Below are 17,710 nucleotides of genomic sequence, written 5' to 3'. Positions count from 1 at the left end.
ATACAGGAGGTGTGTTACTGGCCAGATCACCTGGTGAAAACAGAGGGGGGAAAAAAAAAAAGCCTAAAAGAAAAACAAATGCAGACACCACATTTATGGATAGATAAGCTGTATTATAATACATGTTAGCTCGCAATTATGTCAGAGAGCAAGATGACGGTACCGGAGCAGGCGAGAGAAGCAGAGCGCGGGATCGCTACAAGACTCCATTGGATTGGCTGGGTGTGTGAATTTGCATATTGAGCAGAACACAGTAAATCCGGTAAGAGGAAGGGGGTTGGAAAATACCGGGGCGAGGCAGAGCGAGACATTCCCCACTGAATGGCCTGAGGGGTTCTCCACCCGGAGTCCAACTGTGACAGCCATGGCTTGGATTCCTAGTTTCTCTTTCGTTTAGTTACGCCGGCCTTATACCTGTAGAGATACGTTTCAAAGTTTCCAACTTTTGGAACATCCAATCGTTTTCTAATGCTTAGCGAGGTAAGAAAAAAAAAGGGGGGGGGGGAAGACATTCGTTTTCAACCACAGTGACAAAAAAAAGTGCAGGATGGAAAGTTCTCTTGAACCGCAAAAGTGGTTTTCATTAGTGTCATGTGACTTTGGACAAAAAGTCGCATGACAAGTCACAGCCTATTGATTTCAGTGGCACCCGTTTCCATATACGTGACTTCGTGACCAATCGTTAAACGCTTATTGCGATTTTTTTTACCAAAAATATGTGGAAGAATACGTATCGGCCTAAACTGAGAAAAAAAAAATGTTTTTATATCTTTTTTGGGGGTATTTATTATAGAAAAAAGTAAAAAATAGTTTTTTTTCCCAAAATTGTTGCTCCTTTTTTTGTTTATAGCGTAAAAATAGGAGGTGATCGAATACCACCAAAAGAAATCTCTATTTGTGGGGGAGGGGGGGGAAGTGTATTGAGCTGAATGAGAGAAATCCTGAAGAGAAATGAACACATGTGCGAATCAGATGCGTGCCCATAGAAGATAATGGGCCTGAATTCGCACCTGAGCCGCACCGCAATGCCTAGAAAACGCACATGTTTTTTGGGCAATGCGCAGTGCGAATGTGAACCAGCCTCTTTTTGCGATTCGGCACTGCGTCGATTTAACAGACAATTGCGACGTGGCTCCCAAACAAAATTGGCGTCCTTTTTTTTCCCACAAATAGAGCTTTCTTTTGGTGGTATTTGATCACCTCTGCGGTTTTTATTTTTTGCGCTATAAACAAAAATAGAGCGACAATTTTGAAAAAAATGCAATATTTTTTACTTTTTGCTATAATAAATATCCCCCAAAAATATATAAAAAAAAAAAAAATGTTCCCTCAGTTTAGGCCGATACGTATTCTTCTACCTATTTTTGGTAAAAAGAAAATCGCAATAAGCGTTAGTTTGCGCAAAATTTATAGCGTTTACAAAATAGGGGATAGTTTTAATGCATTTTTATTAATATTTATTTTTTTACTACTAATGGCGGCGATCAGCGATTTTTTTCGTGACTGCGACATTATGACGGACACTTCGCACAATTTTGACACATTTTTGGGACCATTGTCATTTTCACGGCGCTGAAGGGGTTAAGTGTGACCTCATTTGTGTTTCTAACTGTAGGGGGACGTGGCTGTAGGTGTGACGTCATTGATTGTGTTTCCCTATAAAAGGGAACACGCGATCGATGACGGCGCCACAGTGAAGAACGGGGAAGCTGTGTTTACACACAGCTCTCCCCGTTCTTCAGCTCCGGGGACCGATCGCGGGACTCCAGCGGCGATCGGGTCCGCTGGTCCCGCAGTCACGGAGCTTCGGACCGGGTCGCGGGCGCGCGCCCGCGACCCACGGCTGTGCACTTAAAGAGGACATACCTGTACGTGCTTGTGCCCAACCGTGCCATTCTGCCAACGTATATGTGCAGGAGGCGGTCCTTAAGTGGTTAAAGTGGTTGTAAAGTCTCACCAAAAAAAAAAAACTCTCCCCTCGCAAAAAAGTGAACCCCCGCTTTTCGGAAGCCTCCCCTCCGGTGTCACATTTGGCACTTTTCAGGGGGGAGGGGGGTGCAGATACTTGTATAATACAGGTATTTGCACCCACTTCTGGGGCATAGACTCCCACGGGAGTCAGTCCCCTTTCCGCACCCCCCCCCCCCCTTCTGGGAAACGCATTGGTCCCATGAGACAGCGGGGACCAGTGAGGGTGCGCCGTGCGGCTTGCGCATGCGCAGTAGGGAACCAGGCAGTGACGCCGCAACGCTTCGCTTCCTGATTCCCTCACAGAGGATGGCGGCGGGGGCAGCCGAGAGATGAGCCTCGGCTGCCGACATCGCAGGCACGCAGGACAGGTAAGTGTCTATTTATTAAAAGTCAGCAGCTGCAGTTTTTGTAGCTGCTGGCTTTTAAAAAAAAATATTCGGGTGGACCTCCACTTTAAGGGCATAATTTGCACTGCATACTAGCACATTATGAAAGACATAGTCTAGCCATACATTATTATACAGGATTTATATAGCGCCAACAGTTAAAAACAGCGCTTTACAATATAAAAGGGAGACAATACAGTTATAATACAAGAAGATTAAAGCGGGGGTTCACCCTATGAACGGAAACAAATTTTTTTTTTTCTTTTACCATAAAATCAGGCATTGTAGCGCGAGCTACAGTATGCCTGTCCCGATTTTTTTACCCCCGTACTCACCTTGTAATCGTTCATCGAAGATACCGGGGAATGGGCGTGCCTATGGAGACGGAGGATGATTGACGGCCGGCTCTGGCGCGTCACGCTTCTCCGGAAATAGCCGAAATAGGCTTGGCTCTTCAGGGCGCCTGCGCATAGCCTGTGCGCAGGCGCCGTGAAGAGCCGAGACCTACTCCGGCTGTCTTCGGGGAGAGTGACGTGCCAGGGCCGGCCGTCAATCATCCTCCCTCTCCATAGGCACGCCCATTCCCCGCGGGAGCCGAAATCTACGATGTCCGATTACAAGGTGAGTCCGGGGTTAAAAAAATCGGGACAGGCATACTGTAGCTCGCGCTACAATGCCTGTCTCGATGGTAAAATCATGTGGGTGAGGGTGAACTACCGCTTTAAGAGGGTCCTGCTCAGAAGAGCTTACAATCGAATAGGGTGGAGCGGGTGCTACAAAAGGTTGTAACTGTGGGGAATGAGCTGATGGAAGTGGTAAAAGATTAGTTGGAGACGTGATAGGCTTCCCTGAAGAGATGAGTTTTCAGGGATCGCCTGAAGGTAGCAAGAGTAGGGGATAGCCGGACAGGTTGAGGTAGTAAGTTCCAGAGGATGGGAGAGGCTCTGGAGAAATCCTGGAGAAGAGCATGGGAGGAGGAGGTCTTGAGAAGAAGAGCGGAGAGGACAGTTTGGGTGATATTTGGAGACAAGATTGGTGATGTAGCTTAGGGCAGAGTTGTGAATGGCTTTGTAGTATGTTGTGGTTAGTATATTATACAATTTTCTTGTACAGTTTTCTTTACCAAAACTAGGGTTGCACTGATATTGAGGATTTACACTCGTGCAAATGCTCCGATACCTAAACCGATACCTTTTGCGGTGCAATTTGAGCCCATACAAAATGAATGAGCTCAAATCGCACTGCATAGAATCGCTTGCGATTTGAACAGGAATGTGGTGTGACTCCTGTCTGAACCACATGCAGCTTCCCCCACCACTCCTGTGTGAACCCAGGCTTGTTATAGTGACTTCAGCTTGGGTTCACACAGAAGCAGTGAAGGGAATCCGCATCCGATTCATTCAGGAGTCACACCGCATTCCTGTTCAAATCCCATGCGATTCTTTGTAGTGCAATTTGAGCTCATTTATTTTGTATGTGCTCAAATTAGGGTTGCCACCTCATCCGTTTAAACCCAAACACATATGAATTACACAAGTTCTGAGGCTAATACAGTATAATGCAGATAAAGCACCAAGTGAGTTTAATTAGCACCTTCCTTCCAGGTCTTCCTTCCAACCTGCACCCTCTGGCCATGATGACATCACTCCTGCATAGCATTCTCAGAGTGTTTGGAATCTCTGGCAAGCTTAAAGTGGTATTAGTGCCGGTGTCTTGTCAAGCTGGTTCCTCCATCAGATAGGTTCCCGCCTCGACTGATCAGGGTTCAGTGATTTCCGTCGGATTGCGCCTGTGCAGTCAAGGGGGAACCATATCGATAGGAGGAACCATGTCGGCAGAACACCGGATCTAGTAACCCGGCCGGAAGTGATGTCATTGACATGTCATTCCGGTTAAAGGCGCCAAATTTAAAAAGCCAAAAAGCAGGCAAACTTGGCGTTTTGAATGCTTTTAAAGCGGGGGTTCACCCAAAAAAAAATAATTTCTTTATCTACCATCCATTCCTGCATACTAGCGTCAGCTACAGTATCCCTTTTTTTTTGCTCTGTACTTACTGTTTAATCGTCCAGTTTAGTTTCAGACTCCGGCGGGGAAATAGGCGTTCCTATGAAAGGGAAACATGATTGACGTCCGGCTATGGCGCGTCACGCGTTCCGAAAATAGCCGAACTAGGACTCGGATATATACGGCGCCTGCGCAGTCAGCTCCTAGTCTGTGCGCAGGCGCCGTATAGCGCCGTGAAGAGCCGAGTCCTACTCCGGCTATTTTCGGAACGCGTGACGCACCATAGCCGGACGTCAATCATGTTCCCCTCTTCATAGGAATGCCTACTCCCCACGGGAGTCTGAAACAAAACTAAAGGATTAAGGGTCCTTTCACACGTCCGCTCCGTTCGTCCGCTTATTACAAGTCCGCTGACGGACTTGTAATGGTTCCCTATGGGATTGCGTCCGTTAGCGGATGGAGCATCCGCTAGCGTCCGCAACCATCCGCGTCCGTCAGGATCCGCTTTTGCGGACGGAAGAAAACCCTATTTTTCTTCTGTCCGGCGGAACGGATCGGATGCAGACGGACAGATGGTCCGTCTGCATTCGATTCCCCATAGGGGAGAGCGGAGGAGAGACAGGGCGGCCTCTGCACTGTGTGCGGGGACCGCCCTGTCCGCCGACAGCTCAGCCGACGGACACACACGGAGCGGACACAAAAACGGTCCGCACCGTGTGAAAGAGGACTTAACTGAAAGTACAGCGCAAAAAAAAAAAGGCATACTGTAGCTGACGCTAGTATGCTGGATGGCATGGTATGGTTTTTTAGGGTGAACCTCCGCTTTAAGAGAAAAGGAGGGATATGGGTGTCTTATAGACCCCAGATCCCTCCATAAAGAGGACCTATCGCTGCCTATTAGGCTACTTTCACACTGAGGCGCTGGGTACGCTGGCGATAAAGCACCGCTATTTTTAGCCCGCTAGCGTTGCGGTTTTAACCAAAAAAGGGTTAAAAACTCCTGCAAAAACGCCACTTTGCAGCGTTTTGCGGGCGGGTTGGAGGCGCAACTCCATTGTTTTCAATTGGCAGGGGCGCTATAGGAGCAGTAAGATTCCTTATTTTAACCTCTTTACCACCGAGCTATAGACAAAACACTTCTACAGCGCGGTGGAGTTGTCCTGGGGCGCGCTCCCGGAATCATCCGCATCACAGATCGCGGTAAATTGCCGCTGATAGCGGCCGTTTACCACTTGATCGCTCTGTCAAATGACGGAGCGATCACTTGTAAACAAACCGGTGTCATGTGATGACGCCGGTTTCTCCCTCCCCTCTCTGTACCGATCGGTACAGTGTGAGAGGAGAGGGGGGAGAGCGGAAGCAGCAGCAGCTGCTGTGGCTGGATCTGTGACAAATGCAGTCACAGATCCATCCATCCCTCCCTGCACAATACTCTGCAATAACCCCCATACTCTGCAATAACATCCATACTCTGCAATAACCCCTCCCCATACTCTGCAATAACCCCTCCCCATACTCTGCAATAACATCCATACTCTGCAATAACCCCTCCCCATACTCTGCAATAACCCCCCCATACTCTGCAATAACCCCCCCATACTCTGCAATAACCCCCCCCATACTCTGCAATAACCCCCCCCATACTCTGCAATAACCCCCCCCATACTCTGCAATAACCCCCCCCATACTCTGCAATAACCCCCCCCCATACTCTGCAATAACCCCCCCATACTCTGCAATAACCCGCCCCCATACTCTGCAATAACCCCCCCCCCCATACTCTGCAATAACCCCCCCCCATACTCTGCAAAAACCCCCCCATACTCTGCAATAACCCCCCCCCATACTCTGCAATAACCCCCCCATACTCTGCAATAACCCCCCCCCATACTCTGCAATAACCCCCCCCATACTCTGCAATAACCCCCCCCATACTCTGCAATAACCCGCCCCCATACTCTGCAATAACCCGCCCCCATACTCTGCAATAACCCCCCCCCCATACTCTGCAATAACCCCCCCCATACTCTGCAATAACCCCCCCATACTCTGAAATAACCCCCCCCATACTCTGCAATAACCCCCCCCATACTCTGCAATAACCCCCCCCCATACTCTGCAATAACCCCCCCCATACTCTGCAATAACCCCCCCCCCCCCCCATACTCTGCAATAACCCCCCCCCCATACTCTGCAATAACCCCCCAATACTCCGCAATACCCTGCAATACCTGCTAATATGACAGAGACGAGATTTTTATTTTATTTTTTTTACAGAATTTTCAGTGTTTTTTTCTTTTATAGCGCAAAAAATAAAAAACCCAGAGGTGATCAAATACCACCAAAAGAAAGCTCTATTTGTGGGAAAAAAGGACATCAATTTTCAGATGGGCACAATGTTGTATGACTGAGTAATTGTCATTCAAATTGTGAGAGCACCGAAAGCTGAAAATTGATCTGGTTAGGAAGGGGGTTTAAGTGCCCAGTGGTCAAGTGGTTAAAGGGTCACTAAAGGAATTTTTTTCCTTTACCTTACTGCAGTCCTGGTTTCATGTCCTCATTGTTCGTTTTTGCTTTGAAGTAGCTGTAATTCTGCTGTGATCTCCACACTTCCTGGTTGCCTGTTTCCTTATAACCATGGTACTGGGAGATTTTCACGGTGGTCTAAGCTGTGTGTCTACTGTGTGTCTAAAACTCCTCAGAACCAATCGGATTCATTTTAAAAACAAAACACTGCCCTGGATTTATTTGTTTTTGTTCTGTGAGTCTTCCCGACTCACCTCTCACCCGGAACTTCATGTATGTACCTTAAAGGGGTGGTTCCCCTAAAAATAAAGTTTTGACATTGCATTTGCTATAATAATTACAGTTAGAATCGGCTGGTTTTATGTAAAAAATACCTCCGTACGTAGCGTTTGTATTATTCGTTCCCACCGCCACTTCCGGGTACGATGCTGGCGGTGGGCGTTCCTTATTGATGGACAGGCATCCGACCGACGCATCCATCGCGTCACGAGATGCCGAAAGAAGCCGAACGTCGTTGCGCATGCGCCGTATAGAGCCGCACCGACGTTCGGCTTCTTTCGGCATCTCGTGACGCGATGGATGCGTCGGTCGGATGCCTGTCCATCAATAAGGAACGCCCACCGCCAGCATCGTACCCGGAAGTGGCGGTGGGAACGAATAATACAAACGCTACGTACGGAGGTATTTTTTACATAAAACCAGCCGATTCTAACTGTAATTATTATAGCAAATGCAATGTCAAAACTTTATTTTTAGGGGAACCACCGCTTAGTGAAACTAGAGGCACATTTTATGATAGATTAAATTTAATTTTTATTCATTTTTAAAAGGAATCAGTTAACTTTTATGTCTCTATACCCAATAAACAGTCATTTCAGCAAAAAAAATGTTTTCCTTTAGTGACCCTTTAAAGTCAGCAGCTGCAGTATTTGTAGCTGCTGACTTAAAAAATAAAAATAATCTGCGGACTTTAACCCTTGAAGCAGCATATAGTACATAGAAAAAAAGAAAGGAAAAGATGAGTATTTTTATTACTGTATATACTGACTGTATTACAGTAATGAATAAGGAGGTTTCAATTGGGGAGAATGCTGGCTGAGGCTGAGCACCCCTGTGTTCAAACATTATGCAGGGGTTTAAGGGCTTGCATGGCTCCCAAAAAGAAAGAGAATGTAGTATATTAAAAAAGGGTTTCCCATGTTAAATTCAGGATAACAGGCCTACAAAGAAGGAAACCATGCCCAGCTTTAATGTTTATCTGGAACAATGCAAGAGGGCACCCATGTTTCCTCGGAGGGAAGCTGGAGCAGTAAAGTGGGCGAGGCAACTCTTGAGTGGCAGCTCTTGCAGCCAGCGAGGAGAGCCGGAGAAAGTGTGGGCGGGGTAAAAAAAAATTGAGTGACAATTTATGACATAGCAAGTAAAGGAAGCTGGGACAACCCTGAATAACCCTAGTCGCTGCCAGTGAAGGGGCGGGATCAAGGGAAAGCTAGAGTGACGGCCAGCGCAACAAATGAGGCAAGCGAGAAAAAGGGGGTGGGCGGGGAAAAGTATTGAATGACAGCTGTGTCAGTCAATGAGAGAATGGCGAGTGATGGGCGTGGATAAACTTTGAGTGACAGCCACCGCAGCCAGTGAGTGGAGCGGAGGCCGGGTGTCTCGTAGTGTGGTGTTGCCGGAAGTATGGTGGCTGTGTGAAGTGAGGGGCAGCGGCATGGCGGGGTCTGCAGGCCGGACCGGGGATGTGATCCATCTCAATGTTGGGGGGAAGAGGTAGGTATTAGGGATAGATGAGAGGAAGGGTTCTCTGTGTAATGGAGGTCATTGTGGGTCGGGGGGGTGTTATGTGTGCAGTGTGTGTCTGAAACATAAACTGTCTGTGTTGCCCATAGGAACCAATTACCTTCTCTTTGTTTTTGTGCTGCAGCACTTCTGTCTTTCTCACCTGGGTGACGTTTGCACCCCTCTTCTGCATGTACAGAATACTTCATCGTGCCGGTATAATAATGATGATGATTGGGGGGGGGGGGGGGCATCAACAAAAGTAATCCATTGTACATTTAGAATAGAAAGTGGGGAAAAATATAATCCTAAACTTTGGGTTGTCACCAGAACAGGGATAGAGAGGAAATCTTCCAATGGGGACACTAGTTCTGGTGACAACCAGGAATTCTCCCACTTAGGAGGGATTTCCTCTCACTTCCTGTCTTGGCTGTGGGACAGGAAGTGGAGGGAGATCTCCCCAGTGGGACACAGATGGTAGGTGTGGTGATAACCGCTTGTTGTCCGTATAAAACACAGATATACAGCAGCAGGGCGGCTCTGCTGCGCCAGATCACGTACCTAGCACATGATCTGCAACTTCCAGGGGGGAGGGGGAGCGTGCACCGCTGGTGACTTGTCCTTAAGGTTCCCCTAACGGGAAAGTTCCTTCAAGGACTGCGCAGGCGCAAACTTGCCGACGGAAATCTCCGAACCTCGCCCGGCATCCAGGCTCATTCTTTAACATCCCCGTGGATTGGAGGATGTTAAAAAAAGAGCCAGGAGGCCGAGCAAGCGAAGCGAGGACGTGAGGCCAACTGGCCACTTTCCTCGAAATCCACGTCGCCCTGGATGCCGGCCGAGGTTCGGAGATTTCCGTCGGCAAGTTTGCGCCTGCGCAGTCCTTAAAGGAACTTTCTCGTTAGCCGGAACCATATCGGCAGATCACCGGCCGAGCTGTGATTAAACACAGATGTTGATCAGCAGGCCCTGGCCAATAGATTACCACTGACACCCTCCGATCGTCCGTAATTTAGACAGGACAGAGCTCTGTCTATGTAAACCAGGCACAGCCCTCTACTGTTAGTGGGGAAGTAATGTATTTTCTTTCCCCACAGAGCAGGGAATAAAATCTCATACTTCCCCTGGTAAAAGCACCTCCCACAGTACACATAAACACTGGCTAGGCACACAGATAACGTTTTTTTACCAAACCCAGGAGCTTGCATTCACTATATATGGCCCCTACAGAACATGGAAATGCAATTATTTTAGTAAATATAAACAGATAAATACCTTTTTCTTATCAGCAGTTAGAGTAGTCTTGTGACTTCTATCGGTGTCTGGTTAAAGCTTGTAGGAGGAGTTTACACACTGCACTGGCTGTCCTATGAGGCTGCATGACCCCTGACCCTTTGTCTGGACATTGGCCCGGATTCAGAGAGCAATTGCGCCTGCGTAACCATAGTTACGCAGCGCAATTACTGACTTGCTCCGGCGTTACGAATGCTCCTGATTCAGGAACATCGTAACGCCGACTGCAGCCTAAAATCTGCGTGGCATAAGGCTCTTATGCCACGCAGATTTTAGGCTGCATTCTGGCGATGACCGATAGGGGGCGCTCCCATTGTGCTCAGTATATAGTATGCAAATTGCATACTAACACCGATTCACAATGTTGCGCGAGCCTTGCGTACGCAAGTTACGGAGTTTCCGTACGGCGTTTTTAGCTAAAGTATACCCGCCATTCCCGCGTCGTGAAATTTGAATTTCACGTCGTTTGCGTAAGTGATTCGTGAATGGCGCTGGACGCCATTCACGTTCACTTGGAAGCAAATGACGTCCTTGCGACGTCATTTGCCGCAATGCACGTCGGGAAAGTTTCCCGACGGAGCATGCGCTCTACGCTCGGTGCGGGAGCGCGCCTAATTTAAATGATTCCCGCCCCCTACGGGATCATTTACATTAGACGCCCTTACGCAGGGCAATTTTAAAGAGCGCACATGCAATTTACTGAACTACTGCTTCGTGAATCGCGCGCAGCGCAGTAAATTTGCGGGGGCGCAGGGCAAAAACGCTGCCCTGTGCCTCCGTAAAAAAGGGGCAAATTCTACCTGAATCTGGGCCATTGCTGATTGGCCCTGTGCTGATCACATGCACCCTCCCAAGAAAAAAAAAAAACCCTCTCTAGCAATACACACCAAACTGAGCATGTGCAGAGGGCCTCCAGTAACTCTATCTTATTCCAACATGTTATAGGGACAATGGAAGAAGGGGAGGATCTGTGCATACAGGATCAAGCAGCCTTTTTACACAATGCAGAAAGCTAGTTACTTACAGCACCCATGGGTGTGACTACAAGTACCATGTGGAGATGTGGTCTGTAGTACTTGTTCCTGGAATGAGCTCTCCAAGTACTGGGTGCTGTAGTGGCCACCAGCTGGATATTGGAGCATATACTACACAACGGCCCAGATTCACGTAGAATCGGGCAAAAATGATTCACAAAGCACTTGCCTGTAAAGTTGCGGCGGCGTAGCGTAAATCCCCCGGCGCAAGCCCGCCTAATTCAAATGATCCGGGGTAGGGGGCGTGGATCATTTAAATTAGGCGCGTTCCTACGCCGAACGTACTGCGCATGCGCCGTCCCTAAAATTTCCCGACGTGCATTGCGCTAAATGATGTCGCAAGGACGTCATTGGTTTCGACGTGAACGTAAATGGCGTCCAGCCCCATTCACGGACGAGTTACGCAAACGACGTAAAATTTTCAAATTTCGACACGGGAACGGCGTCCATACTTAACATTGGTTGCCCCTCCTAATAGCAGGAGCAACGTTACGACGAAAACTACTTGCGTGAACAACGTAAAAAAAACTACCGCCGGGCGCACGTACGTTTGTGAATCGGCGTAACTAGGTAATTTGCATACTCTACGCTGAAAACTACGGGAGCGCCACCTAGCGGCCAGCGTGAGAATGAACCCTAAGATACGACGGCGTAAGAGACTTATGCCAGTCGTATCTTAGGCTAATGTCGGCGTATCTAGCTTTCTAAATACAGAAAGTAGATACGCCGGCGCAGATTTGAATTTACGCGGCGTATCTATGGATACGCCGGCGTAAATTCTATCTGAATCTACCCCAATGTAAATACTCGTCCGTAAGGATGAGCTCCGGCGTGTTCGCATAGTACACGTGCAGAGCCCGCCAGGAAGTGTGCACGGCACTGCGCTAATCGCAGCCAGGGAGACATTTCACGATCCCTGCAGCCGAGCATAGGGACAATGTCTCCCTGACTGTGATTAGCGCAGCGCCGTGCACACTTCCTGGTGGGCTCTGCACGTGTACTATGCGAACACGCCGGAGCTCATCCTTACTCGTCAGTACACCACACATCTTCAATTGGGTACTAGCAGGTTTTTTTTTTTTTTTAGCAAAGTTTTGAAGCCACGCAGGACCCCTTCCAGGAATGCGTGCAATGGGCATATGGACCAGTAGCAAGTACCACAGGTCACACCTTTTTGGTGTTGTAAGTAACCAACCTTATGTTTCTCATGCTAATATACAGATATAAAAAACATTATAAATACTTTTTTTTTCCTTATTTTTATAAGTAATCACATAATCTGTGTTCTCAGCGGCACAAGATGCTCAGATAGTTGGGAAGGAGAAACGGCAGCACACTGATCTTCCCAATGAATGGTGTGTGTGGGGGTGGGGCATGTCAGGACAAGTCTGCTCATTGGAGGAGAGTAGGCTGAGCTCCCAGCATAGCTATATAACTGACCACTCTGTGCTTTCCTGCCTAGTGTGGTCAGTTTTTAATAGAAAAACAGAGGTACTGGCAGGAACACCAGGGATTTAGCACAAAGGAAACAATACAAAGAGAACAGGAGACTTTTTCTCATACAAGTACATGGTTCAGCAGGCATATATCAGGATAATGAAATGCTGGGGGTAACATATTCTATGGATCTTTCATGTCATCAGAGACTGTGGAATGTCTTTTGTTTTCAATCAGACAGGCCCTATCTGGGTTCCACACCACTGGTGCCCCCTTTTCCAGTACTCTTTTATTTTTGCCCATACAATTCCAATGAATTGTATATTGGACCTCCCAGCCTGCCTTTGAGCATACACATTCTTCTTGCAGTGAGGTGCCCTAAAAATAAAATAAAAAATTGAGTTACATGTAGATTTGTGTTTACTGTGCTGCTTCTGTTTGGGATTGTGAGGTGGTGATGGAGGATCACTGCTGTTTGCAGAGTCGTTTCTGAATTGGAGTGCAGCATTAATATTTCAGAGGATTCCGCCGAATCTTTGGCTGTGACAATTGGTTGAAATGTTTAGCAAGACCCTGTCAGGGTGAAGTGACAGCGAACAGACACATGTGCATGGAAGGTGCTCTTCCCTGTCCATTTCTGGAGCATGGGGATCGGTGGTGGCCATCCACTGTCATTCCTTCTTTTTTCTATTGATGGGGACAGGAGCTAGAAAAGTCTCTGAATGAAGCTGGTGGCCAGCCTTTCGGACCTCCCGGACCAGTAAACTCACAAGGCCAGATTCTCAAAGGACTTACGACGGCGCAGAGCCATGTACGCCATCGTAAGTCCCAATCTGGCCCGTCGTATCTATGCGACTGATTCTTAGAATTAGTTAGGCATAGATATCCATTAGATCCGACAGGCGTAAGTCTCTTACGCCGTCGGATCTAAACTGCAAATTTTTTTTTTTGCCCGCTAGGTGGCGCTTCCGTCGCTTTCCGCGTTGAGTATGCAAATTAGCTAGATACACGAATTCCCGAACGTACGCGCGGTCAACGCAGTAAAGTTACGACGTTTACGTTGGGCTTTTCCCGGCGTAAAGTTGCCCCTGCTATATGAGGCGCAGCTAATGTTAAGTATGGCCGTCGTTCCCGCGTCAACATTTTTAAAAGTTACGTCGTTTGCGTATACCGTCCGTGAATGGGGATGGACGTCATTTACATTCACGTCGAAACCAATGACGTCCTTGCGACGTCATTTGGAGCAATGCACACTGGGATATTTTACGGACGGCGCATGCGCAGTGCGTTCGGCGCGGGGACGCGCTTCATTTAAATGATACACGCCCCCCTACCCGCCGAATTTGAATTCCGCCGGGTGATTTACGCTACGCCGCCGCAACTTTACAGGCAAGTGCTTTGTGAATAAAGCACTTGCCTGAAAAACTTGCGGCGGCGTAACGTAAATCGGATACGTTACGCCGCCGCAGAGATACGCCCAATGTACCTGAATCTGGCCCACAATTTTGAATCCTGCAGACCACTGACATGAATTTTTAATTTCTTATACACACAATGCTTTGGCTCCTTGCCACCCCCTACATCAGGGGTAGGCAACCTCATCCCTCCAGCTGTGGTGAAACTACAAATCCCATCATGCCTCTGCCTCTAGGAGTCATGCCTGTGATTGTCTGGGTCTTGCAATGCTCATGGGACTTGTAGTTTCACCACATCTGGAGGGCCAAGGTTGCCTACACTCTGCATCACACTGCTGCCTTAGGCCCCGTACACACGGTCGGACAAAACCGATGAGAATGGACCGAGGTTCAGTTTCATCGGTCCAAACCGACTGTGTGTATAGCCCATCGGTCTGCTGTCCTTCGGTCCAAAATTTTAAAACGGGCTTCAAAACCGAACCGATGGACCGCTGCCCGATCAGTCCAAACCGATGGTTAGTACAGAAAAGCATCGGTTCAAAACCCGCGCATGCTCAGAATCAAGTCGACACATGCTTGGAAGAATTGAACTTCGTTTTATTCAGCATGTCGTGTGTTTGACGTCACCGCGTTCTGACCCAATCGGTTTTTGGAACGATGGTGTGAACGCATATCAGGCCGTCAGGCCACTTCAGTGGTGAACCGATGAAAAACGGTCCGTCAGACCATTCTCATCGGTTTGGAACGACCGTGTGTACGCGGCCTAACACAGACTCATTGGCCCAGATTCAGAAAGGACTTACGACGGCGTATCTCCAGATACGCCGTCGTAAGTCCAAATGTGTGCCGTCGTATCTATACGCTTATTCAGGAAAGCAAGATACGACCGACGTAAGTCTCCTACGCCGTTGTATCTTGGGTGCATATTTACGCTGGCCGCTAGGGGCACTTCCGTTGATTTACGCGTCGAATATGTAAATGAGCTAGATACGCCGATTCACGAACGTACTTTGGCCCGTCGCAGTAAGCTACGCTGTTTGCGTAAGGCGTACGTCCAGCGTAAGTTTACCCCTCATAAAGCAGGCGTAAGTCATGTTAAGGTATGGGCGCAGGAACAGCGTTGTATTTTACGTTGTTTACGTAAGTCGTACGTGAATGGGGCTGGGCGTAGCACAATACCATCAGAAATTATATTGATCTGTGGCATGCTACTGATGTCTGTCTTGAACAAGATAAAAATTTCAATTTTTTTTTTTTTCCCCCAACAGGTTTAGCACTTCAAGACAGACACTTACCTGGGCTTCTGACACCTTCTTTTCCAGGTGAGTATTCTATTCTATAAGCTGCACTAATTTAAAGTGACCATTCACTGCTGAACAAAAAAAAAATCAGTTGATTTCCGCATCCACGCTAAAAAGCATAGATAGAGGAGTCTCCATTGCCATGCTGTAACTGTAACCACAGCTGTCTAAATACTGGTACAGTGACTACGCTGATACTGTTTGGCCAATAATTTTTCACCCAGCAAAGTCCCCTGCAGGATAACAGCACAATGTGCTAGTATGCATCGCATAGTAGTACATTATGAAAGACTTGCCTTCGAACAAAGCTGTCGACGCTGACAGGGCTTCCATCTTCACCCGGTCTTCCTTCCAGGTTTGCGGGCTTCGACTGCTTTAATATCTGAGCTACAATGACGACACTCCCGCGCATGCACGCAGGAGTCGAGGCACGGGTCCCTCAATGAATGGCACGCCGTCCATTGAGAGTGCAATGCGCATGCGCCAGTGATGTCACCAGCTGCTACTTTTGTAAATCTCTTCTAAACATGCACCGTTTAGGAGATATTTACTGTACCTCTAGGTAAGCCTTATCATAGGCTTATCTGTAGGTACAGGTCAACCAGGTGGGCTTTACTACCACTTTGAAGATGCAGGATTTTGAGACCTTCGGAAGTTCTCTTCCTCAGGTATTAAAGTGGTATTCAACCCACAAGCAGACATTTATTATACTGCAGCTTACCAATTCTTTGGCCCCGTACACACGAGGAGACATGTCTGATGAAAACGGTCCGCGGACCTTTTTCATCTGACATGTCTCCTGGGAGCTTTTGGTCTGATGTGTGTGTGTGTGTGTGTGTGTGTGTGTGTGTGTGTACACACCATCAGACCAAAATCCCAGCGGACAGAGAACGCGGTGACGTAGAAGACACCGACGTTCTCAAACACGGAAGTGCAATGCTTCCACGCATGCGTCGAATCAATTTGACGCATGCGCGGGATTTCGGGACGCTGGTTACACGTCATAACCAGCGGACATGTCCGATTAGGTGTACCAACCATCGGACATGTCCGACAGACATGTTTCCAGCGGACAAGTTTCTTGGCTTGCTAAGAAACTTTTGTCCACTGGAAACCTGTCCACTAGGCCGTACACACGGTCGGACATGTCCGCGGACCAGTTTCAGCGGACATGTTCGATCGTGTGTACGCGGCCTTGGATGTGATGGCTGCAATCGTTTCCTTTTTAGGCTTTCTTTCGTTTGTTTTCATCTGTTGATTTGACCAGTGAACCTCCTTGTTTTTCAAAAGAAAAAGCTCTTTTGCAGATGTAGCAGTTAGAGACTTACAAGGATCAGCTTTTTATTTCTTTATGTAAAACTTTTTATTTATTTCAGGTACTTGTATATCGCCATCAGTTTAGGCAGCCATTTACACATATATTAATATGGGGAATAATTCCGCGCTGCCCTTGGGGTAAGGAGCTAACACAACAAATAGACAAATAGCAAAACAAGTGAAACCAAAAGGTGTAGCGCTAATCAAATGATCTGATGCAGATGATGGTGAATGAACACGGTGCTGGAAAATGTGGTGAAAAAAACCCCACAATAAATTGTATAATGTTGCGCCAATAAAAATAAACAAATCACTGTCTCTAAATGAACCAAAAGATGATGCACCAATGGACAACTGAATGTCTGTATAGTATTGGGTAAAAGTTCAAAACTTAGGTGATGACTTTAACCACTTGCCGACCGCCGCATGTATATGTACGTCCACAGAATGGCACGTACAGGCAAATGGGCGTACAGGTACGTCCTTGCCTTTCCGCGGGTCGGGGGTCCGATCGGGACCCCCCCCGCTACATGCGGCGGTCGGGTTCCCTCGGGGAGCGATCCGGGACGACGGCGCGGCTATTCGTTTATAGCCGCTCCGTCGCGATCGCTCCCCGGAGCTGAAGAACGGGGAGAGCCGTATGTAAACACGGCTTCCCCGTGCTTCACTGTGGCGGCGTATCGATCGAGTCATCCCTTATATAGGGGAGACTCGATCGATGACGTCATTCCTACAGCCACACCCCCCTAAAGTTGTAAACACACACTAGGTGTACACTAACTCCTACAGCGCCACCTGTGGTTAACTCCCAAACGGCAACTGTTATTTTCACAATAAACAATGCATTTTTTGCTGTGAAAATGACAATGGTCCCAAAAATGTGTCAAAATTGTCCGAAGTGTCCGCCATAGTGTCGCAGTCACGAAAAAAATCGCTGATCACCGCCAATCGTAGTAAAAAAAAAAAAAATTAATAAAAATGCAATTAAACTATCCCCTATTTTGTAAACGCTATAATTTTTTTGCGCAAACCAATCGATAAACGCTTATTGCGATTTTTTATTTTTTTATTTTTTTTTACCAAAAATAGGTAGAAGAATACGTATCGCCCTAAACTGAGGGAAATTTTTTTTTTATATATATGTTTTTGGGGATATTTATTATAGCAAAAAGTAAAAAATATTGATTTTTTTTTCAAAATTGTCGCTCTATTTTTGTTTATAGCGCAAAAAATAAAAACCGCAG

The 17,710-nt window shown here is 47.5% G+C and overlaps 1 protein-coding gene across 1 annotated transcript in view; it reads left to right on the top strand.

The window, feature by feature from the left end:
- The first annotated feature begins 8,521 nt into the window (after window positions 1–8,521).
- The window catches only part of SHKBP1 (SH3KBP1 binding protein 1), a 50,019-nt gene continuing 40,830 nt past the window's right edge, over window positions 8,522–17,710 (top strand). Inside the window, exons 1-2 of the mRNA XM_040323153.1 lie at window positions 8,522–8,660; window positions 15,117–15,170. Of these exons, the coding sequence (XP_040179087.1) occupies window positions 8,602–8,660; window positions 15,117–15,170 (113 nt within the window). The 5' untranslated portion in view covers window positions 8,522–8,601. The remainder of the gene's footprint in view (window positions 8,661–15,116; window positions 15,171–17,710) is intronic.

The sequence above is a fragment of the Rana temporaria genome, chromosome 9 (assembly GCF_905171775.1).
Source record: "Rana temporaria chromosome 9, aRanTem1.1, whole genome shotgun sequence".
Lineage (NCBI taxonomy): Eukaryota > Metazoa > Chordata > Amphibia > Anura > Ranidae > Rana > Rana temporaria.
Note: the sequence above shows the minus strand (reverse complement) of the source record. Positions and strands in the feature narration are given on the sequence as shown.